This window comes from Nannobrachium achirus, assembly GCF_963921795.1.
Source record: "Nannobrachium achirus genome assembly, chromosome: 14".
Classification (NCBI taxonomy): domain Eukaryota; kingdom Metazoa; phylum Chordata; class Actinopteri; order Myctophiformes; family Myctophidae; genus Nannobrachium; species Nannobrachium achirus.
Window position 1 is genome coordinate 36,718,210 of NC_137821.1, and position 23,706 is coordinate 36,741,915.

The 23,706-nt window shown below is 43.8% G+C and overlaps 1 protein-coding gene across 1 annotated transcript in view; it reads left to right on the forward strand.

Annotated features, from left to right (window-relative positions):
• The window catches only part of col4a5 (collagen, type IV, alpha 5 (Alport syndrome)), a gene marked incomplete at its 5' end in the record, with an annotated part of 88,506 nt that overhangs the window by 50,124 nt on the left and 14,676 nt on the right, over nt 1-23,706 (forward strand). The window contains 30 exons of the mRNA XM_080741568.1: nt 40-75; nt 1,037-1,078; nt 1,304-1,396; nt 2,225-2,278; nt 2,653-2,709; nt 2,948-2,992; nt 3,162-3,215; nt 3,460-3,501; nt 4,014-4,107; nt 4,291-4,326; nt 4,496-4,747; nt 5,353-5,442; nt 5,845-5,915; nt 6,807-6,998; nt 7,572-7,740; nt 8,528-8,620; nt 8,755-8,859; nt 10,090-10,187; nt 10,716-10,866; nt 12,236-12,349; nt 15,508-15,675; nt 16,916-17,005; nt 17,209-17,355; nt 18,312-18,410; nt 18,574-18,663; nt 19,084-19,223; nt 19,412-19,538; nt 20,109-20,288; nt 20,615-20,665; nt 21,151-21,336. Coding sequence (XP_080597694.1) covers nt 40-75; nt 1,037-1,078; nt 1,304-1,396; nt 2,225-2,278; nt 2,653-2,709; nt 2,948-2,992; nt 3,162-3,215; nt 3,460-3,501; nt 4,014-4,107; nt 4,291-4,326; nt 4,496-4,747; nt 5,353-5,442; nt 5,845-5,915; nt 6,807-6,998; nt 7,572-7,740; nt 8,528-8,620; nt 8,755-8,859; nt 10,090-10,187; nt 10,716-10,866; nt 12,236-12,349; nt 15,508-15,675; nt 16,916-17,005; nt 17,209-17,355; nt 18,312-18,410; nt 18,574-18,663; nt 19,084-19,223; nt 19,412-19,538; nt 20,109-20,288; nt 20,615-20,665; nt 21,151-21,336 — 3,166 coding nt within the window. The remainder of the gene's footprint in view (nt 1-39; nt 76-1,036; nt 1,079-1,303; nt 1,397-2,224; nt 2,279-2,652; nt 2,710-2,947; nt 2,993-3,161; nt 3,216-3,459; nt 3,502-4,013; nt 4,108-4,290; nt 4,327-4,495; nt 4,748-5,352; nt 5,443-5,844; nt 5,916-6,806; nt 6,999-7,571; nt 7,741-8,527; nt 8,621-8,754; nt 8,860-10,089; nt 10,188-10,715; nt 10,867-12,235; nt 12,350-15,507; nt 15,676-16,915; nt 17,006-17,208; nt 17,356-18,311; nt 18,411-18,573; nt 18,664-19,083; nt 19,224-19,411; nt 19,539-20,108; nt 20,289-20,614; nt 20,666-21,150; nt 21,337-23,706) is intronic.

Consider the following 23,706-nt stretch of genomic DNA (forward strand, 5'->3'; position numbering starts at 1 on the left):
GCATCTTAACAAAGTTGTTTGTTTGTGCTGTTGTTTTAGGGTCGCCCAGGTTCCCCAGGCCCTCCAGGACCTAAAGTAAGTTTGAACGCTGATGGATGCAGTACTCACATTTATTTTACTTAAAAGTATGAATAAATTCCTTTGGCGGAATTGATCTACAAGCTCACAACTCTGCGAAATGCGACGTGTTGTGAGCTCGTAGAGCGACACATTTTCACCAAATGTTAGCCCCAGAATAGGGACACAAGGTGTCACAAGGTGGACCACTTCTGTGTCCCTTTTACTTTGCATACAAAGAGGAGATGCCGACTCGTCTACTGTAGACACTCCTGGTAACACCAGAACACTTTTATACTTCAGTTAAGCATTCAACATCCAATGTCATCAGATGATCAAAGGATAGGATGATCAAGGGATGGATGGATATTACTCCTTCAGATTTCACCCAAATTTCACACAAATCGGTAAACATGATGTCTATAGTCGTATGATAGTCATATGAGCATAAGACGGATCTGTTTGATTTTTCATATTCCATCCTGTTTGGCTAAGATTGTCATCGAAAGTTTGCAGGAGTGGCCCGTTTTTAACTAAATGCCTCAAATCATCAACGCACCATACGATTGCGGTGAAACTTTGCAAGCCCATTCACACTACGTTGAGGAACAAATGACACCCTTTTGACATTGCCCAATTATTGTGCCACCAGGAGGTCCGCATTATATCTATAGTCATGTGATCAAGATAGATCTGTACGATTCTTCATATTCCAATAATGAATATTGCTGGGCCACAATAACCCACCAACCAGGCGGAGACCTGTGCTCTGAGGAGCATTTTTTCTAGTTTTAGCTCTTTTGGAATGTTGCCATTTTTAAAAATGTTTGCAGAGAATGAAATTGGGACCTCCAGGTTCACAGTGGTTAAGCCGTTAAGTGACTTGACTCAGCATCTGCCCTCATCCTATATTCACTTTGTTATTCATCTTACCTGGCCTTAAGTGACTGACTCAGGGTCTGTCTTCTTCCTCCATCAGGGAAACATGGGCCTGAACTTCCAAGGACCCAAAGGAGTGAAGGTGCGCAGTTAAAACCCATTTGTTTCCACGTCCACAACATCAGAACATAAAAAACTTCTCATGTTTAGATTCTCCATTTCATTCAATTTCTCAAGTCTCATCCATTGTTATTGTCTCTATGTCCCCTCTCTTTCCACTGCTTTCTCTATCCTTCCTCTGCCCTTTCTTTGTCTGTCCGTCTGTCTGTCTGTCTGTCTGTCTGTCTGTCTGTCTGTCTGTCGGTAGGGAGAGACAGGACTTCCAGGACCACCCGGTCCACCAGGACAAGTTGGGGAACACAATAGACCTAATGAATCAGAGATCCAGAGAGGAGACAAGGTAACTGATGTAATACATTATGAGTGTGAGCATCAATCGTGTAGCCGGATGAGTTCTTAGACTCCTAAACCCCCCAAAATCTCACCAGGGAGAATAACCAACTTTCTGCATGAAAAGGACAGTGGAAATGTTAAGCGGCATAATCATCTCAGAGGGAAATTAACTCTTTTTAGAATCTCAAGACATTCTGAATTGCTATATAGCAGTGGTTCTCAAAGTGGATTTCAGGGACTCTCTATGTTACTTTATGTGGGTCTAAATTGACCCTTGCAAGTCTGTAACTCTGACAGTACAAATGGAACCAAATGAACCCTGTCGGGTTCATTTGGTTCCATTTGTACACTGTCAGAATTAAAGGTGTAGTTCACCCCAACATTACTTTTTTCCTATTGATTACTCACGCCATGGAGACTTGAGTTAAATAATATTTTTTTTTATTTGTCACATTCCTAAGACAAAAATGTAATTATAATAAATTTACCCCCATTGACTCCGGATGGGGACCCAAATGCATTCGGGTCCCCATCCGGAACAAATGGGGGTAAATCTATTGTAATCAAATTACTACTAAGGGGAGACCTTGAACTGTAAAAGTTTGAGAAACACTGCTATATAGAATCTCACCAGCAGATGGCACACCGACTGATTTAAACTACTTGTAGCTGCAACTCTCACTTTAGACACTAGATGGAAGCAGAGTAGCATATCAAGACTTTTGTCTTTACCTGTGGAACCACTGTTGCTAACAGTCAGTGTCATTATTAGGAGATGAACATAGTTTTAGTTTAATTTAGCTTGCTGTGTTGTTAAAATGCCTTTATGTTGTAGGGTGAGCCAGGACATCCTGGCCTCGCCGGTGACCCTGGTCTACCAGGACCTCCTGTAAGTACCTCTCATGTCTTGCCTAGGTTTGTTGATCTATCCTTTGTTTCATTAAAGCAATGTTTGAAACTGTGTCATTTCGTTTTGCTTTGAAACTTTTGTTACTTCTCAAATAGGGCAGGCAAGATAAGCCTCGGCTTCAGCCTACACCTTTTCGGGCGACTAATTAGTAGAATTAACTGTAAGCTGAAATAAATACATAACTAACGTATCTCACAACAACTTCCCAGTTTGTAAAGACACCCTCTTTTTCCTTACTCTTCGTGAAAACCACAAAATCAACAAAGATGGCACAAAAAAAAACGTATTTCACTTATTTACCTGTACACCTGTGTTGTGACAATGAAGCTGATTCTGATGCTGTGTGTTGATAGGGCCCCTCCGGAGGAAGGCCGGGAGAGAAAGGAGAGCCTGGAGAGGCGGGAAAACGAGTGAGTTACCAGCCTTAAACATATTCTACACACACACACACACACACACACACACACACACACACACACACACACACACACACACAATGGACGCTTCACGAAGGACGCTTCTCGTGCCATGCACAGAAGTCAGGTGTGAATGTGCTCCCACAAACATAATGGATTATGGTCATGGATTGTTCATATCTTTTGGAATACTTCGATCAGAACCGAATCACACTGATGTCTTTTCTTACAGGGAAAACCTGGCAAAGATGGGGACCCTGGTCCTTCTGGCTACCCTGTGAGTTCTACTGTTGAACCATCCCTCTAGCGTTTTGCTATCTATCGGTGATATTATTGTCATTTGCTTACTGTATATGGGAAGTAAATATAATCTCTATTCTCTTCTTTCTTTCTTTCTTTCTTTCTTTCTTTCTTTCTTTCTTTCTTTCTTTCTTTCTTTCTTTCAGGGTTCCAAAGGAGACTCAGGAAGTCCAGGTTTACCAGGAAGGGATGGCGAGAGGGTGAGGTTTCCCCCTCATTATTTGCTTACCTGTAAAAAGAAATTGAACATTTAATACAAGTTCCAGTATTCTTAAACCAACTTTGGACTTTTTATGCCATGTAGCACTTTTACATTTGTTTCAAATGTAAAGTGCGTTACAAATTATTATTATAATTAACTGTGTGAAACTGCGTATTGATTTCAGATGCAACTGCTCAAAAATAGCTTTAACCTCTCTTTCTTTCACTCTCCCTCTCTCACAGGGAGATAAGGGTGCTAGTGGATACCCTGGACCCCCAGGCCAGGTGGGCATTCCATTTTATATGTCATATTTCACACTTTTTTTGTCCACAACAATCCAGTTTCAAATTAATTTACCAGATTTTAAATTTAGTTCAGTTGTTTTACAATAAGAGCATTATAATCCTTTTCCCTCCCTTAAAATTCCACACTTGATCAGCTCTTAGTAAATAACACAACAATTATCTATATTCCCCTCTCTTATGCAGGTAACTCATATCTTAGAATAGCTTTATAAATGGTAAATGGTGCATTTATATAGGGCTTTTATCCAAAGCGCTTCACAATGTGCATTACATTCACCCATTCACACACACATTCATACACCGGTGGCGGTGGAAACCATGCAAGGCACCAACCAGCTCACAGTGTAATATTTTCTCAGCTCAATCTCTCCAATTCAGCTGAATTCAGTTCCTTATTTGAGAATTGACAAGTGATTTGATTGACTGATTGATTATTGGTCATTAGGCATTATTGTACAATATTGTAATGATGTTGTTCTATGTCCTGTCAGGTGATCGGTGGACCCACTTCTTTGGGATCTGGACCCAAAGGAGAGCCCGGTTTCCCTGGACAAGACGGACGCAAAGGAGAGAGAGGACCAGAAGGTCAGTACACCACACACACACACGCACACACACACACGCACACGCACACGCACACACACACACACACACACACACACACACACACACACACACACACACACACACACACACAGCAATCTCTCTTATACTCGAAAAAAAAAGAGAACTTTGACTGGTTTAACTTTGACCTTTTGTCTTGTACAGGTTTGACAGGACCACCTGGGCAGCCAGGAATAGGGGGTGAGTACTCACGTGACACACGCACACACACGCGCGCACACACACACACACACACACACACACACACACACACACACACACACACACACACACACACACACACACACACACAAACGCTACAATACACAACCACGACCTGTGGTTTAACCGTGCGTCCGACCGTACTCAGGTGGCGGAGGTGGCGGTTCGACGGGTGTTCCAGGCTACCCCGGTGGGAAAGGTGAGAGGGGAGGCGACGGCGCCCCAGGAGTGTCCCTGCCCGGTCCCCCCGGACGGTCCGGTGGTCCCGGGCTAACAGGGCCACCGGGACCCCCCGGACCGCCAGGGTTCTCCAGCGGAGGAGGCAACTGTATCGGAGGAGCGCCCGGCCGCGACGGCTCGCAGGGAGAACGAGGCTTTCCGGGAGAGAATGGACAAAAAGGTGGGTGTGTGGGCTGGTTACATGACTGGGAATCTTTGTTACGTTAGATTTTCACCACTTTAACAATTATTTTATGCTTTAACTATTCAAAAATAGCAGATATACAAGCTCACAGCGTGGCACCGAGTGTGAGCTTGTAGACCTGCTATTTTTCTTTGTGAAAATGTGTGCAAGTCTTTGAATACTTTGACCAGATTCTATAAATGTCAAGGACCCCCAAAATTACATGTATTTGGCCACGGACCCCCATTTCAAAATATGTTGTTCCAGGGACACCCAGAAGCAGAGATTTGAGTTACAAAAGTTTGCTTTGAAAAATATATATTCAAAGGTTTGCAAAAATGCAGCGCAAGCTTGTATATCTGCTATTTTTCAATAGCTAATGTATAAAATAATTCCAGGCCTTGGATGGGTTAATAAATAATAATAATTGCAACTATAATAATAATATATACAGGTGGTCCCTTAACCCCTTAAGCCCCCCATAGTGTGTACTCGCAACTTTCCACTTGTCCAAAATAGGGACGTCAGGTTTAAAAGTGGTTAATGTGGGACTGCGTGTACAACTCAGTGATGAAGCGCTGCTTCTGCTGTTGCTTTTCCAGGTGAGAAGGGAGACACCTGTGTGAACTGCGTTGGCAGCTCCAGCGGCCTTCCTGGACCTCAGGGACCTCCCGGAAACCCCGGCTTCCCCGGTAAGACCACAGTCGTTTATTTAGTTCATTAATTTCAGAGAGAACGAAACGAAAATGAGACGCAAGGGGAGAAGAGAGATTGAATAACATGCTCAAGGGCATTTAAGGCTATCGATTTAGTTCAAGCGAAGTCCCTCAAGTTTATTTCCAATTAGATAAGAATGGCAAAGGACAGTGACGTTATGTAGGATGCTGTGACTCTGCAGTCACCATTACGTTGAATGAATGAATGGATGAAGTACAATACAATGGAAGACACAATGGAAGCACAACCCTGGGGCTTTTTGTGTTATCCTTATAGCATAACCTTCGACTGTCTGTACTGTTAACAAATGAGTTAATAAAGTATTCGATCAACGAATCAGAAAAACGTACTTAACTCCTCTCCTCTCTCCTCACCAGGTTCTCCTGGTGGTCCAGGTGCCAAAGGAGACCGAGGATTCCCAGGAAACCCTGGTTCCGTCGGTACCCCCGTAAGCACTTCCTGTTTTCACTTCCTGTTTACTTCCCGGTTTCACTCTAGGGCTTTAGAAGCAGGCGCTGTAACGATAAAGTGGTCAACATGTCAATATCACAACATACTGTATGTGCACTGTTAAGCCTTAAGGACTCCACCGTGACTGACTATGATGGCCTTCACTTATTTTCTGACTTGAGGTGGAAAGCTTTCCACCTCAAATTTGCGGTGGATAGCTCTTCACCGCAGACTCTGATCGAGGCTTTAGTGGAGCTGCAAAGGTGGATGGTGATTGGCAGATGAGCAGAAGTTCGAACTGCACCTGAGCTGCAGAATAATGGTCGTGACGCCCCCTCTTTTTAATCTCCTTGGTTTCACACATGTGATGAAAAGTGCATAGAAGGGTAGAAGGGTTCTTCAGGGCCGCTGAAAGTATGGGCAGGAGCCATTCCATTGCATGGGTGCACAAGTAATTAATGGCCACATTAAACTGCTATTCAGTGAAACTAATATGACGACTGCAGCAACAAGTAATGTTACGCCAACAAAAAGCTGTTTTGATACGTGTCCTGTTTGTTTATATAGTGCACGTGCAGCGTACATACGGTATCTCAGGCAATGTGTTAATGCTTCATACTTGTTCAATCTAATTTGAGTTTGCACCCCGTCAGAAAAACACAGACGGACTCTGGTCCTGTCACCAGTCACCACTCAATCACAGTTTAGCCACACCTCAGCGAGTGAGCTGCTATCCACGGTTTCAAATGGTAGTTACTCCATTTGGAGCAGTGCAAGATTGGATCGGTTCACTGTGCTATGTTTTTACTTTATCGTGTGTAAGAACTAAAACTAAACGGTCTCTCCCTTCCCGTTCGCTCTCTCCTCCTCATCCCTTCGTCTTACACAGGGCCCCCCTGGTACCAATGGAAACCCAGGATTCCCCGGCGAGAAGGGAGACCCAGGCGATGCCATAACCGTAGATGGCGGTAGGGGACAGAAGGGTGACTCAGGCTTCCCCGGACCGCCCGGTCTGCCCGGTTTGGACGGACGCCCTGGTCGGGATGGTGGATCCGGAGCGCCTGGAGCTAAAGGAGCGTCTGTAAGTGGAGGCTCCATGTGTGTGAGCGTTGTGTGTGTGTGATGTAAGCCCAGTGCAGACGACAACGGCCTCTAGAGAAAACAAAGTCCCATTGCGTTGTCACTTTCTTCCAGTGTTCATACGAATACGCATCAGTGAATGCAACACTGTAGTGTGCATGCCATGTCGCTATGTGGCGGTGGTGGTCTAAAAGTGAGTAATGTCCGTGAGTAATGTCCGTGAGTAATGTCCGCTCTACTTCCTATCACAGCTGTCTGGCTTGCTTTGTTTACATTCTCCAGTGCAGTTTAGCCGACGTCAGCCATGACCTCAAGGTTTTTGCCGTTTAGATGGAGACACGAGGCAGAGCGTTCTCTGTTGTCGTATGAAGTTCTGAACAGGCGGCATAACTGACATTTTATTTTGCCGTTTTCAATCTCTCACGGGGCCTTAGTCATCAAATCATCCGTCTTGTCATTGATCCACCATGAATCCACCACCCATTATCCATCCCAGCTCGAATATTAAATACTACATTGTTCTGTGTGCGTGCCTTGATGTGTGTGTGTGTGTGTGTGTGTGTCCATCTGACAGGGTTCCCTGTCGGTAAAAGGAGAGCGAGGTCCCCCAGGTGATTCCGGTCTGCAGGGTCAACCAGGTGACAGGGGTGGCCCCGGAAGCCCCGGCTTTGGGCCCCAGGGCCCCGGAGGAGAGAAGGGTGTCCAGGGCGTCTCAGGGAGACCTGGTAATCCTGGAGGTCCAGGTAAGCATGTTCCTCACAGATCGACAAGTTAACAAAGGGCTGCGACGTGACACGTTTTTGGATTGTAGATCTATTCTTTTTGGCAAGAGTTACCGTATGCAGGACTGAGCAGAGCAAACAGCCATAAATGTCCAGACAGTGTCATGGCAGTCACAACTCTGTTCTACTGTGATACAACACTGGCATTCGTTTGACGGTGAAACACTTGGTATCTTGCCACAGCTAATCGGGGCATTGATATTGCCATGCAACCAAATATACAATGAGATATTAGACCTTGCAGAGTTGTGGCTGAAAAAAGTATCCACAGATTTCTCTTCGCCCACATCTTTAGATTTCAGATTAGGCCGTTTTGGCACTGTGCTGCAAATAGCAGTATTTTTTTCAAATAATAATCAATGCGAATCGATGCAAATGATTGAGAGGCGAATGAGAGGCGATCCCCATTATTTTGAAGGTAGTGACTCGCAAACAGTGAGTTTTCCGCAGCAGGTACTAGAGTAGAATTAACAGCAAAGCTTCGGTGAACTGATGAATAATTTTATAACCAAACCATCGTCCGATTCAGTACATTTAAATCAATCCAGGGTTCTGCGTATCGATGTAGTTGCATGTTAAAATCTATTTCTGATTTGTATTAGTTCATCTTTACTACCCATCTATCTTAAAAACAACTAAGTTGTAATGCGTAGGATTTTCACTCCTTTAAAACATTGTCACCTGATTTAAATTCATTTACACTTCCTGGCTTGACCTTTGCACTCTACCCTCTGCCTCCTTCCTACAGGTGCTAAAGGTGAGCCAGGTATTACGGTGGCTGAGAAGGGTCATCCAGGAGCCAGAGGTCAGGATGGAGACCCCGGTCAGCCCGGACAGCCAGGTAAAACAAAACACAGCACACACAATACACACAAGCACTGCTCTCGACTAATCACTCCAACTAAGAATGCAATCACAGTACAACAGCACCATATCTATTTTCTGATTGGCTATTTTATGGTTCTCTGTTGTTAGGTAACCCCGGAGGGCCCGGATCGCCTGGTTTCCCCGGAGGACCAGGAGGCAAAGGTGAAGCAGGACTTCCTGGTATCGGACTGCCCGGGCCTCCTGGTGGCAAAGGTAAAATTAACCTTCTATTCATCTGCTCTACTTCCTCCTACAGCACTCTGCCAAAGATATTTAATTAATGAAGATAGCTCATCCTCATTGGATCCACTAGAGTGCGACATGGTACACAAATCCTACAAATAGACTCCTAAGTCGGCGCCGGCTCTGATGGCAAATCTCGCGCACGTCCTGTTTACTGGTGCTATAGATCCCGCGAGAGTGTGTTGCTGGGACAGCTAAAGTGCAATAATAAAGTTGATTTTCTCAGTTGTTGTGTCGCTGAAAAAAGCCACTTTAGTATGACAATTTTGTTAATATTATGTGGCTTGTGATGATCTGGTCCAATATTTAGTTCAGTGACTATAGCTTCTGAGCTATTATTTTGCTCTGTGTTCACATTAGCTCTCCCATTGTAAATGAATAGACTCCAAACATGCTTCCGCCTCCTAAAAAGGTATCTACTTACGTCACACAGAAACGGGAAGTACAGGTCTTTTGCACCCTCTTGCTATCGCCCTCTTGGACTCTGCCTGTTCCTTGTCCTCCTTCTTCTTCTCCTTCCTCCTAGACTTCTTCTCATCTTCAAATGTCTCCTTCTCTAGCTCCTAAACTCACATCTTCACATCTCCGTCTGTCCCCTTCTCCATCTCCTAAACGTGTCTCCTTCTCCATCTCCTAAACTTATTTCTCATATCTCTTGTTCTTCCTTCTTTTCGTCCACCTTTCCTTGCTACTCTTCCTCGCGTTCCTACTTATGTTTGTTTCTTCTTTTTCCATGCCTCTAATTTACTTCTCCCCTTTCCACCGTTACACCTTTGCCATGCTAAACCTCACCCGAGAGGTGGTAGTAGTAGAATATAGTTATTTACTCAGTTACGGCTAAGTATATCTTTTACTTTTTCTGTACTTTTAATTCTTTACATTTGGTCCAAATGTAAAAGAGTACAGGAAAACATTTTCGAATGATTAAAGCTACACTCCGCTTGTTACTTTTATTTTTTAAACATTATTTATTAAATGCACTTTTTGTTTGTTTCATACCATTAGAGAGACTTTCGCCAATTTAGTTTATTTCTATTGGACAAGCATCATTTTATATTTTAGTCCTTTCAATTACATAATGATTATCTTTAAAACCTTAAAGTCAGTCATACCACCCAATGGCCAAAAAGGATAGTGATTTTGTATTGTAAAACAAAATGGCATCGTCATCATAACCACTCACCTCTTCTCCCCCCACAGGTTTCCCAGGTACTCCAGGCTCGCCAGGACCTTCCGGCGGTGCAGGACGGCCAGGATTGGACGGTCTCCCCGGTTCGCCTGGATTCCCAGGATCCAAGGTGCTATTATTATTATGATATGGTCATGTACTGTATTATGTACTGTCAATGTGAATGGATTACTTGTTCACTATTTATATGTGTTGAGATGTAAGCTAATTCATGTAAGCCATTTACCATGAGAGGGAGTGGGTTGTTGGCTGATTTACCACTGTTTCAGGGTTGTGCCACGAGCCGCAGGCTCTTTAGTTACAATCATTAATTGTTTCAGAATACACATATACTTCCGCCACCTCATATATAGTCCCAGATTGCAGCTAAAAGAGTTCCCTTTTAGTGCAACCACCAGATGGCGCCAACTCCTGCTGAGGTGCATGGATTTAGCTTCCATTACAGCTAGCCTAACGCTAATGTTAGAAGCACAGTTTTTGTCTATTTTGCCGCAAATAGAGGCTGGTCGCTTCCAGTAAAGCATAGATTCAGAGAAAAGGGGCTTTAAAGTTGGCGGATTGCATTGGATCCAATGGAATAAATCTGTGAAAAATTACGATAGTAAAACATTAGTAAACACATGTGTGTGTGTTATAGGGTGAGCCTGGTGTGGGACAGGCCGGTCCTCCTGGATCCCCAGGGTTCCCCGGAGGTAAAGGTTTATCTGGACCTAAGGGAGACCCCGGTTTCCCTGGCAGCCCCGGTCAGCCTGGACGAGGAGGCTTCGACGGCGGTCCCGGAGCTAAAGGTATTCTCAGCTCCTGTCAATGTGATGTTGGCAGAGATGTGATCATGCATGTGTGTGTGTGTGCGTGTGTGTCCTGCACCGTGCACGGACCTTTTACTGTAGCTTTTATTTTCCTGTACTACTGTAATTGCTCCGTGTATTCATTATTGACGCTGTAATGACAACGGAGCTACCAGAGGTGTCACCAAAAACACCACTATAAAAGACTGTTAGGTTTGCTAACTCTGCTGGGTAATGTTGTATATTCATTTTTTTCTCTTTAAAAAAAACATACTGAAATGACAAATTAAACATATAATTATAATTGTCAAATATTAGAGGCAGAAATTGTGAAAATAGCAGATCTACATGCTCACAACGCCTCGCAACGCGAGGCGTTGTGAGCATGTAGATCGGCTATTTTCACACTAGAACCGTGTTATACAAAATTCCTCAACTCTCTTCAGATATGATTATTTCGGGGGTCACGGCCTGAAAAGGTTGAGAACCACTGGCATACACTACCTGGAGCTACCAGAGGTGTCACCAAAAACACCACTATAAAAGACTGTTAGGTTTGCTAACTCTGCTGGGTAATGTTGTATATTCAGGCATCAGGGTACCTATCAGAGTATACATAAGACCAATGGGATAGATAAAAGAGTCTAGATATTTATTAAATATGGCAAATGGCAGTGGAACAATGATGGTGAGTTGACGATGGTGGTGATGGTGATGATTCTAAGCTACAAACCAAGGAAAACAACAATCAACCAATATACATATAAGGGAAGGTAACTTACAAATGATAAATCCTATCCAAATCCAATCAAAAACTAATAAATGGAGGTACAAATAATGCATCAAAGGAACTCAGGAAAATGGAACATAGGAAACTGAAACTTAGGGAAATAAATTAATAGGGAAACAAACAAAATGACTACATGCCTCTCTCAAACACTCTGGAATGGGTGCCTTTTAAAGGCCTTCTACAATCAGTTCAGGTGTGTTCCAACCATTTTACTCATTTTACTAATCACTCAAGTGCCCAGTCTGGCTCCTCCTACCCAATGCTAGGCAGGAGGGCATTGTCTACAACCACTAAAATGAATGTTATACAGCAGGGGTCTTCAACGTTTTCAGGCCAGGGACCCCCAAACTCATGGGCAGATGGAGCAGGGACCGCCCTACCTCGTACTGAGAACCAATGTCAAAGACAAATTATTTTTTTCTCTTAAAAAAACCCCCATATATAACATTTCGGGGACCCCCTGCTGTATCCCCGTGGGCCCCCTAGGGGTGCAGACCCCCTGTTGAAGACCCCTCTTTTACAGTATGACTTTACATGTAAAAACAAGAGTCTTACATTCACTTTCTCTCATCTCCTCAGGTGACTCTGGTATCCCTGGTACTCCTGGAGCTCGTGGACCACCAGGAGGCCTCTCGCTTGGTGTCCAGGGACCACAGGGACCCCCCGGACCCCCAGGCCTGATGGGCTCCCCAGGTAAGACAACCCACAGAGGAGTGTGTTAATGTTAATGAGAGGGAAAGCTAAAGGATGCACGTAGCAGCCAACCCAGGTAGAACGTCTGGCTAGATGAGAATACAATATAAAATACACAATAATTCAAGCGTAATAAAGTAAGGTTTCAAAGTGTATTTATATTATATCAAAAGATTGGACTATTGGTGTTTGCCAAAACAATTGTGTGACTGCATAGATGTAAAACATAAATACTTGCACATTTCATTGGAGTCAAATTACATAATGGGATTGTGTTGCAGTTAGGGCTGTCACGATTATTACATTTTACATGACAATTAATTGTCACTCAGATAATTGCGATTAACGATTTAATTGTGTTTTTGTCGTTGACAATTACATTTCTGTTTGGCTTTTAGGCTTTGAAGTTGCACATGGTAGATATGACACATAACCTAAATATACAAAGACATTACTGACATATTTGACAACTTTATACTTAAAAAAGAACATTGATAGTGGAAATAGCTGATCTACGAAGCTCACAACACGTCGCAATGCGTCGCGTTGTGAGTTTGTAGATCTGCTATTTCCACTATGGAAACGATTTTATGACGATTATGAATTGTGATTAGACGATTATGTAATAATTGTGACAGCCCTAGGTGCAGGGTAGGAGTTATGCCATGCATGTCAGGTGTATATTATGATTATATCATTAACATCAATAGAATATTGACTTGGACATTTTGATTGATGATTTCATTACATCTGACGCTAGTCAGGATTTACAGTGAGCATACAAAGTTTGCTTTGTGCAGTTAGCTTATCGAACTAGTTCAGTAGCTTGTGCAATTGCATTGGTTGTCATCTTGTGTTTACAGTATTATGTGCCTTGAATTATTGAAAGTCACCAAAGAGTTATATGTGCATGGATACACACCTTTCTACTGTATGAGCACTCTGGAATGGTGTCTGAACTGGGTGTGTGGTCGGCTACCCCAATGTTCAGCAGTCCTGTCTTGGTAGAGGTGGATACTGTAAAGCTAGAGGTCTGGTTGGTGGTTGGAAAGAGCACTGAATGTCACTTTGGTGTGTCCACATTATAGATTATGTGTTTTGGGTTGATCAAGGTTTGCGTGTGAGAGTTATAAAAGTGTAGTGTGTGTCTGTGTACTGCAGTGGGGTCCCAAACAGTAGTGCCGAGGCACAATAGTGTACCATGAGTCCATGTGTGCCTTGTGATTTAGTGACAACCACGCTATTACTTCCATATGAATATACAAAAACGTATGATTTCTGTACCTTCAGTATCCTTTGGGCACCAATACAGAGGCAAGTTCTATACCATAAAAAGTATTACAATATTATACTACAGGTAGTTCCGAGGAAGCAATTCGATTGGTTGAAATAGCTTTCTAAGCGTGCGAATAACAACACAGGTCTAATCACATGCTGTCCTGTCCCAGCACTAAGTAGCTACGCTGGACAGTTTGCACTTCAGACCTGCCTATGGAACTCGGCTGTCGCCTCGTTCCTGCAGCTAACGGTAATGCGCACCCACTCGTGTAATATTGCTTAATTATCTACTTTCAACTGAGTGTGCATCCCTTTTCTGGGCATGTAATTATATATCATTATTAGTGTGCCTTGGTCACAAAAAAGTTTGGAAACCACTGGGGTACTGTATGTATGAGAGATTGGTTGTGTGAGTGAGTTTCTGAGTATGTTTATAAAAGACTTATAATACTGGTTAAAAGGTTACCAGTGACTGGCTGGTAACCATACCTTGATCTGGGGAACTTCACCACACCTTGTCACCTCGTGACAAGGTTTAACTCCACTTCTGTCCACGAAAAACCACTGAAAAAAAAAAGATCACGTCACCTGCACGCTTTCACTTCACGCCACTGCACGAGTTCACCGGTTTGCGCTTAGAAACCACGGCAACAACGAGCACCAAAAATGATAAAATAGTTAGTGTCACCATTTTAACCTCACAAGATGTGCTTCCTGAGTGCATGAACCACACACTAACTCTGAGCACTGGATGTTTCACGACAAACTGTTCCTCTTGTCATATAGCTTTGTCACTCCTTTAACCCTGCATACAGAGTGCACGGAAAGCCCAAACTAACCGCAGCACTAAGAGTTCTCAGATTACCGTCCTGTGTGAATACTCTGAAAATGTATTGTCATTGTGGTGTTCCTATTATATAGATGCTGGTATAACATAGGGCTGGGCAATTGTCTCTATTTTATATCTCTCTAGATTTTAATCACTTAAGCCTGGTCAGAAACAACAAAAATAGTCAATCTGCAACTCTCACTTTTACAACATAAAAAAAGAGAAGTAAAATAACTTTTTATATATTATCATCACTATACAGTATCATCATCACAATAGGTATTTGGTCAAATACAGTATATCACGATATTTGATTTTGTTCCTATTGCCCAGCCCTAGCCAGTAGTTTATCCAAACCACAGTTCATTTTGAGAGTATTTTAACACTTCATGAAAAGGGACATTTTAATGCATTCATCCATTCTCATCTTTGACCTAATCTGATGCCCCGCCAACCTCGCTCTGAAATACGCCCCCCTTCCTAACCTGCGGCCCCTCTGACTCCAAGGCGAGAAAGGTATTGTACCTCAATACCAGGTATCGCAAATTACACTGTATTACATACTTGAATGTTTCAGTATGACGTTTCAAAGCATTTATATCTATATTCTTTCTGCGTTCTTCCAGAACCACAAACACACAGTACACATTTCCAAATATGACATATTCTTTTTAGATTGAACCATATTTGGAAGTTACTGTAATGTATGGTGTAAGCATGCCATTTACATTTTTTTGTTTTGGTTGATTTTACTGTCTTGATTCTTACAAAACCACACTTGCACTTTCATAAGGTCTTTGTCGGGTGGAAACCTCATATGTCCAAAACGGTATGTTACTTTTCAGAATCCAAATTCAAAAGTAGCTAAAGTAGCAGATAGTTTAGAGCTTGCAGATCGGAAATTCGCTTATGAGAAATATGGAGATACGATGTTTCTGCCCAACAACGGTGATATGATAACATGTCAAAAAACGTTGCTCTGGTAAGTGTAAAATACAGTAAAATACAGTTCCCTGAGCCTGACCCCTCTCCATGTCCCTGGCCACCCCAGGACAACCCGGTGCCTACGGAGGGAAGGGAGACCCCGGTCCCCCTGGTCTGGACATTCCAGGGTTGCCAGGAGACAGAGGGAGCCCCGGTTTCCCCGGGTCCCCGGGACCCGCAGGACCCGCCGGAGGCCCCGGAGGCCCAGGACGGGACGGACAGCCCGGACTGCCAGGTAACCATTCTGTTATCCAGTGTTAATTTTCACAGCACATTTTGATTTAGTTTTAGAAATGTAATTGAGTCATTAGCATATTTAGTCATCTGAAAGGTTTTAGCTTTAGTCTAGTTATAGTCGTCCAAGTATAAGATTTTTGTCGACTAAATATACAGTTGACTTTGTCTACAGAAATGTATTTTGGAGGCCATTGATGATGTCGTAATGGAAGATCATACACTTGGTTGCATGCTGAAAATAGCCGATCTACAAGCTCACAGCGCGACGTAGATCTGTTATTTTCAGAGCACAACAACCGAGCGCCACAAAACATAAAATGACTTATCTTTTAGTCTTCTCCAATAGTCCCTCCCTAACATTTTAGTCTTTTGTCAATATTTTAGTATCAGTATTTAGTCTTAGATTTAGTCATCATAGCTTACCTTTTTATTTAGTTTTTATTTGGTCTTTACTCAGTGAACAAAGGTCACTTTTATTTTCACCCTACTTTTAGTATGAAATGAACACTGCTAGTGTCAGTCTGACTGACATAGTGCAAGGTTGGAGTAAATGCTAGGTTTAAAGTTTTGTGCAACTGTATTAATAGAAAAACCTTGATTTAATTCTGGTTAAAGTATAATTGCGAGCATCAGGTTACTATCAAAACCTCCATTGGCTCTCTGTCAGTCAGTCAGTCTGTCTGTCTGTCCATCACGTCACACATTTGCCCTACTCATATCTCCACCACCGTTGCCCCTATCCATGCCAAACTTTGCACACACACTCCTTGCCTGCCAAACCACAACCCCCACCCCATTTCTCATTTCTCACATGGCCCTCTTCTAGCGCCACCATGAGGCTTATTCTTGCAAAACACATTTTTGGACACTGCTCCTACAGATTTTGCCCTAAAATCACACAAAGTGGTACACAGTATCTCTAAAGTCATGTCATCGACATGGCATGGATCTGTCCCATTTCCCATATTCCCTCCTGATTGGCTACCATTGCCTTCCAAAGTTTGTGTATGCAACCTGGTGCAGCTAACACAGCAAATAAAACAAACCAGGATAACGAGATACTAGATAGTCAATGGACAGACAGATGAACGAACAAACGAAAACATGCATGTGTGTGAGAGTGAAGTGAGTGAGTTGGCTATGAACCGGACTGGCTTACCATTTTCGTTTTGGTGTAGAGGTTTCGTCCATTTGGAATGCACGTCTTTAACCCGTCTCTCATCCCTGATTGGCTGCAGGTGCTAAAGGAGACATGGGTTCAATGGGAGCCCCAGGACCCAGCGCAGGCCCTGGATCCCCTGGCGGACCTGGCTTCCCAGGACCTAAAGGTACGCACACACACACACACACACACACACACACACACACACACACACACACACACACACACACACACACACACACACACACACACACACACACACACATTTAACACATTTAAAGTCTTCAGAAATACTAAAACGATCAACTAAAACAAGAATCTGAGATTTCACCAAAGCCATTCTGTCTTCCCTTCTCCTGTCCTGTGCAGGTGACAACGGTTTCCCCGGCAGACCAGGCGGCCCCGGTGGCCCAGGCGGCAAAGGAGAAAGAGGAGACGCCGGTGTCCAGGGACCCCCAGGACCCAGCATCGCTGCCCCATCCATAAAGGGAGAGAGAGGATCACCCGGTATTCCAGGTACGTCAGAGAGAACCAAACCATACAGGTCCTACCACGCTAGATATATTTGGAATGGTTCGAAACTTTCCCACCTTACCTGATTGATTGATTTTTCTTTATTTTAGTGTCATGCTTCCAAGGAAGCCCAGCCCATATGGACTTACAGGACACTTTTACATTTCATTTAACAAAAAACAATTCACCGACATAACAATTCACACAAACAATGATCAAACAAATAACCAACTTTAACACTCAAGCTACTATTTGAAGAGCTGAGACTGTCTTCTACTCCAGGCTTTAGAAACAAAATGTGCCGTCTTAAAGACTTCATAATTAAACAACCATTCTAACCATGTCGAACTGGTTCCTGACTGGAGAAGAATTACAAGATACCAGTTGAATGCCAACCCAACTAAGCATCCTGGTGGTTTATTTGTGGCCCATCTTGAGTGTTTTGTTTGCGCTGTTCAGACAACGCTGTTTTCTATTTAAAAAAAGTCCATGAAAGTCCATGAAACCCAAATCTCTGAATATATGTATTTTCAAAGCGAAAGTTTGTAACTCAGATTTTGCTTCTGGGTGGTCCCTGGAACTAAATATTTTGAGATGGGGGTCCGTGGCCAAATACATATCATTTTGGGGTTCCTTCACATGAAAAAGTTTGAGAACCACTGACATAGTAGTCTCTCAAGAACAGACTAACTGAGCTCCAGTTGAGTGAAAAAGGACCTTTTCTTTGACGATGGCTGGCCATATTGCTGACATAGAAACATAGGTTTTTCAAAGAATCTTAGAAGGATTCAAAAGACACTTATAGAATCGGGTCAAAATTCAAATTTTCACGATTTTTCGAAAATAGCAGATCTACAAGCTGAGCTTGTATATCTGAGCTTGTATATCTGCTATTTTTCAATAGTTAAAGCATAAAATAATGATACACAATAATGTGTACCCGTTCTGTTATTCTACAGGCCTGTCAGGTCAACCAGGCCAGAAGGGTGTCGCTGGTCTCCCCGGAGACGGAGGAATTCCAGGATCGGACGGACGACCAGGATCGTCAGGACCACAAGGTATGGGATTATTCTCGCAAACCACCTGACAACAAGAGAGGCTTTGAGGCTATCTCAAATGCAGTTTGAATGTGGTACGCTGAATTACCCTGAAAGAATGAAGAATGGAACAATTCTATGAAATATGAAATGTTTACTTACATGCTTTCCGGGTCGTGTGCAGGTCCCAAAGGAGACGCCGGTATTCCTGGAGGCCCAGGGGGTCCTGGAGGCCCCGGAGCCAAGGGAGCCATGGGAGAGATGGGATTCCCAGGTGGGTTCAAACACACACACACACACACACACACACACACACACACACACACACACACACACACACACACACACACACACACACCAATCAGGAAGTATGAACATCAGTCAGCTTAACCTAAATGGCTGGCTGGCTGGATGATGGCTTACAATTGGATGATGGGATTTCTGAGAAGAAAAAAAATTAGACAAAAGAAACATTAGCTTTAGTGAACACAACCTTTAGAGGAGGTTATTGCATATTATTAAGTAATGAAATTATGTTATCTTAAATGTTATTTTGACGCTATTTGACTTCGACTAAATAACTCAACTAAATTACAGTAGATACCCTCAACACAAATCAACACCTATTCAGTTCACTGACTAACCTGATCATTATGGTCATAATCGCCGTTGCATCTTCTCTGTGATGTCACAGGGCCAAGTGGGCTGAAGGGAGCATCCGGTCAGCCCGGTAGGCCAGGAGGGCCAGGAGGGCCCGGATCCCCTGGATTCCCCGGAGCCAAGGGAGACCCCGGTTCTGCTGGAGTGGGAGCACCCGGAGCAACCGGAGCTAAGGTACCAAGCTCAGGGATGAGCACTTTAGAGTCACGCTGAAGCTGAACTAGGCAGTATTTCTGATTAGAACGATTAGACCAGGGGTCTTCAACATGTTCAGGCCAAGGACCCCTTAGCTGAGAGAGAGATGAAGCAGGGACCCCCCACTACATAACAATAATGATACCATTATCCCCCCCCCCCCCCAGGGAGAGCCAGGCCAGCCAGGCTTCCCGGGGACCCCTGGACAGAAGGGCTCTCCAGCTGGACCAGGCCTCCCGGGACTTCCAGGAGGCCCCGGAGCCAAGGGAGACCCCGGCCTCCCAGGATTCCAAGGTACAGGCCCGTCTGGACGTATAGAAACACAAATAAAACAGACGCAAACATTTCCAACGTGATAGTTAGACCTATCACAAGTATTACATAATGGTCTAATTGCAATTATTTGACATCACATGAGCGCAATTGTTTTGTCATAATTGTCATAATCGTTGCCATGATGAAAGATGTTCATATATTTTCAAACATTTTCAAAAATAGTGGAAATGGACGATCTGCAATCTCCCAACGCGTCACGATGCGACGCGTTGGGAGCGTGTAGATCGGCTATTTCCACTATCAATGTATTTTTTAAAGTATAAAGCTGTCAAATGTGTCCTTAATTTCTTTGTGTATTTAGGTTACGTGTCATATCTGCATGTGCAACTTCAAATGTAATTGTCAATGACAAAAACACAATTAAATAGTTAATCGCAATTATTTGAGTGACAATTAATCGTCATGTAAAATGTCGTAATCGTGACAGCCCTAGCGATAGTCACGATTCACAGCGATACGTCACGATTCACAGGGAAGTACCTGGATGGAAATGGTTATGTGATTTGGTTTCATCTTCCTTGTGTTTAGGTTCTCCCGGCATCCCAGGTCCAAAAGGTCTGGACGGCGGTCCCGGAGGCCCGGGTCTCAACGGCGGTCCCGGTAGACCCGGAGAACCGGGACGTCCCGGAGGGCCAGGGTTCCCAGGAGACAAGGGTCAAGCAGGTCGCGATGGAATCCCCGGACCGGCCGGAATCAAAGGAGACCCAGGTTAGCGATGATGATTTCTGAAAGTGTCTGCAAAGGAAGACGGTATATTAATTAAGTCCTCGCGATGTTGTTTATTATGTTGTTTCTTTTGTAGGAATTATTACACATAACCATTTCTAAGCGTTGATTATACTGTAACTGAACATTTTAGCTAATAGTTAAACCCACTGCTACAGTACAGTTAGTTCAATGGCTTTTGCAGTATTATCAGTCATGCTGTGTACATTCATACGGTAAATCTTCTAGGCACTACTTCTTTTACTTTGACATTTAATGTACGATATGTTTTAAAACTCACATTTCCCATGATTAATTTTCTCTTCCAGGTCTGCCAGGTTTCGGTGGTCCAGGTTCCCCTGGTCTCCCAGGATTGCCAGGTGAGTTACACACATTGTGCTGTATAATGCCTCGCTTCAATTTCAACACATCTGAAATAGATGCGCTCCCATATGTATTGCTGTCAGGAGGAAATCGTGTATCCCTATCCCTATACAATCTTTCATAAATTAACGCCCCATTTCGTCTTACAAGAGTGTCACACAAACCAACAAAAATTCATGATCTACAAGCTCACAACGCGTTGTCAGCTTGTAGATCTGCGATATTTCTTTCTTCTTTTTTTCCTTATGAGAGTGAAAGTGGTTAAGTGTCTCTGTAAACTTTATAAATATTAAACCGTATTACAAGAGCTTGTGACACAAGTACACTAAATCTATTCTAACACAGGTTATTTTTTCCATTCCCTGAAAGGTCACAGTTTTGGACGTACCGTACGAAGTGTCCACACGACAGCGATGATACAGGTGTCACAGTTTGTCTTAATTTGTCCTTTTCTAACTTTCTAACATCCATTTCCGTCCAGGTGCCAAGGGTGACTCTGGTCTCCCTGGCCCTCCCGGCAACCCAGGCTTCCCAGGCGCGAAGGGAGACGGAGGCTTCCCAGGCCTGCCCGGTCCTTCAGGCCCCATGGGATCTCCTGGACCTCCAGGCGTGGCCCTCCAGGGTCCCAAGGGAAACCAAGGATCACCAGGTCCCCCAGGAAGAGGAGGTACGTGATGGAATGATAGCGGCAATCACCACCCTGTTCCACTGGCCTGATGTTGCTGTCTGGTTTTCCTGGCCTCAACTGGGCCAGCCAATTAACAAATAGCCCATTGGGTTTTACAGGAAAATACCTGTAAAAGTGACCATACCATTGGGTTTTAATAAACAGGTGAAAGAGGTTCTCTGGTCCCTTGGAGACGGCAAATTACTTTTAAGGCTTCACCCAGCGGATAACCGATCCGATAGCTTTGATGAGCGCACAGAGTGGGGGGTTTTTAGGGCGTAAGGGGGCTTTGTCAACCAGGGCGTTTTTAATTTACTGGGAAACAGCAGCGGTTTTGCAAGGAGCTAAGCATCTTTTCTGATGCCTGTTGGCATTTCTTTTTTATCTGGTCGCAGAGATTTTAAATATTTTCAAACTTTCGATGAGCGTTTTTAGAAGAGCGATTTGTATTTTCAGCCCAGGAAACAAACACAAAAGCAACACTCTGATAGACACACAGCCTCTGTGTCTTGCTCAATGCTCAGAGACACATCGACGCACAGACGGGCGAGCCGAGGTTGAAACCGCTGGAGACGCAATATACACACACACACACCTCAAATGCCAATTGAAAACCAGACAGCAAACCTCAGCCCTTTCCATGCGAATGCCTTCCATGTTGACATGTGTTGATTTGCATGGGACATGGTTTTTAAAGAGTCACCTCACTGAGCACTGAGTCACACACAATCATTGTTGTCAAGTGTACACTGAGCACGCCAGCCAGGACGGAAAGCCATCTGTCCCGCTAACGCACCGCACCCCACCCACCCCTTCACCTCTCCTCCTCCTCCCTCCCTCCCTCCAACAGGAAATGCTGGGGTGCGCTTCATTCACGCACCAATCACTGTCTCTCACCGGTGGGGGGATTCTGACCACATCCCCCAAAAAGAGCATGGGTTCTCCCCTTAACAGTGTTTTTCCTGTTTTTCTTTCATTTATTTTTTTTCTTTCATCCATTCAGCCATCCGTCCTCTTTGTCTCCCCACCCCACTCCCTCGGTTCCACGAGGGAACGCGTAATCTCTCCATCTCTCCACAGCCCTGAAGTGTGTCTGTGTGTCTATTTGTGTGTGTTTTTGTGTGTGCATGTATTGTACCTGCATTTCAGAACGTTTACCTGTGTGGTCACTGGTCAGTCAGTGTAACGTGCGTCCTGTGTTTGTGTGGTCTTGTAGGTTCATATTGAGACAATGTTGGTGTTAAACAGTGGAGCCAGAAACAGACCCAACACTTCTCTACCGGACTTTGGAGGAGGTTCATTTTCAGGGAATATCTAAAAACAATTAAGCTTTCGTTAGAGACACAGGTCCGTTAGGATTGATCAAATCATTACGACTTTTTAACTAGAACTAATTGTAATAGTCAATTGTCTGTACGTAAAACATTGTGGTGTCCCTAAAGGACCCACCGAGTTCTCTCCAAAGTCCTGTCAGTAAAGTTGTGGGTTTGTGTCTGGCTTTTCTGGATGTGTTTTGTGTCACGGAGCGAGCGATCAGTCACCTGCATGGCCACCATGTCTGTTCCAAACACGTCACAGAACTAGTCCCAACACAGTGCTGGAACAACTGGGCTCAGACAGTAGTCAGACACTAGTGTGTACAGTATATGTTTAACAAAATTATGAAGCAGGTCTTAATATTTAATTTTGAACCTAAATCTCATTGTTTTGATGAGAGGAGATATACAGTACAGTATATGGTGTGGCAAAAATACTGTATGTATTTATGAGGGCATGATTGTGTCGTGTGAAACACTACTGTATGTATATCATGCGCAAGTGTCCCTTTATCACCATTTTTTCTTTTAAAAGGAATGGAACAGTAGCATTTTGCCTCAATGACCTCAAAAAGAACAATTAGTGAAGTAAACAACCTGTAGCATGCCACAGTATATCATTAATTAAAAAGCGTATCCTAGCTGAGACCAGTAGGACACCAGCACTGTGAAACGCTTCCTACATGGAGTGTTATTGGTGGGAGTGGGAGCAATAAAAATGATGACATGACTATTATAATGCCTTCCTTTCCTGTTGGCTTGGCCCCACCCAATGTGGTGTGGCCGCGCCCCTTCGTGTGATGACTCGCACATCCGACGGCCGCAGGTCCTGCAGGTCAGAGAAACGGCGTCCGAGACCTCTGCTTTTTGTTTTGTATCAGCTGCTGTTCTAGACACATAATAGAGTCATTTTAACCACACTGTTCCAGAACGTTCACCTCTAGAGCTGTTTTAACCGCACTGTTCTGGAACTGGCATTTCATAACTAGAACACCAACCTTCTAACCTCACAATGTTCTACAACAGTGGTTCTCAAAGTGGATTTCAGGGACTC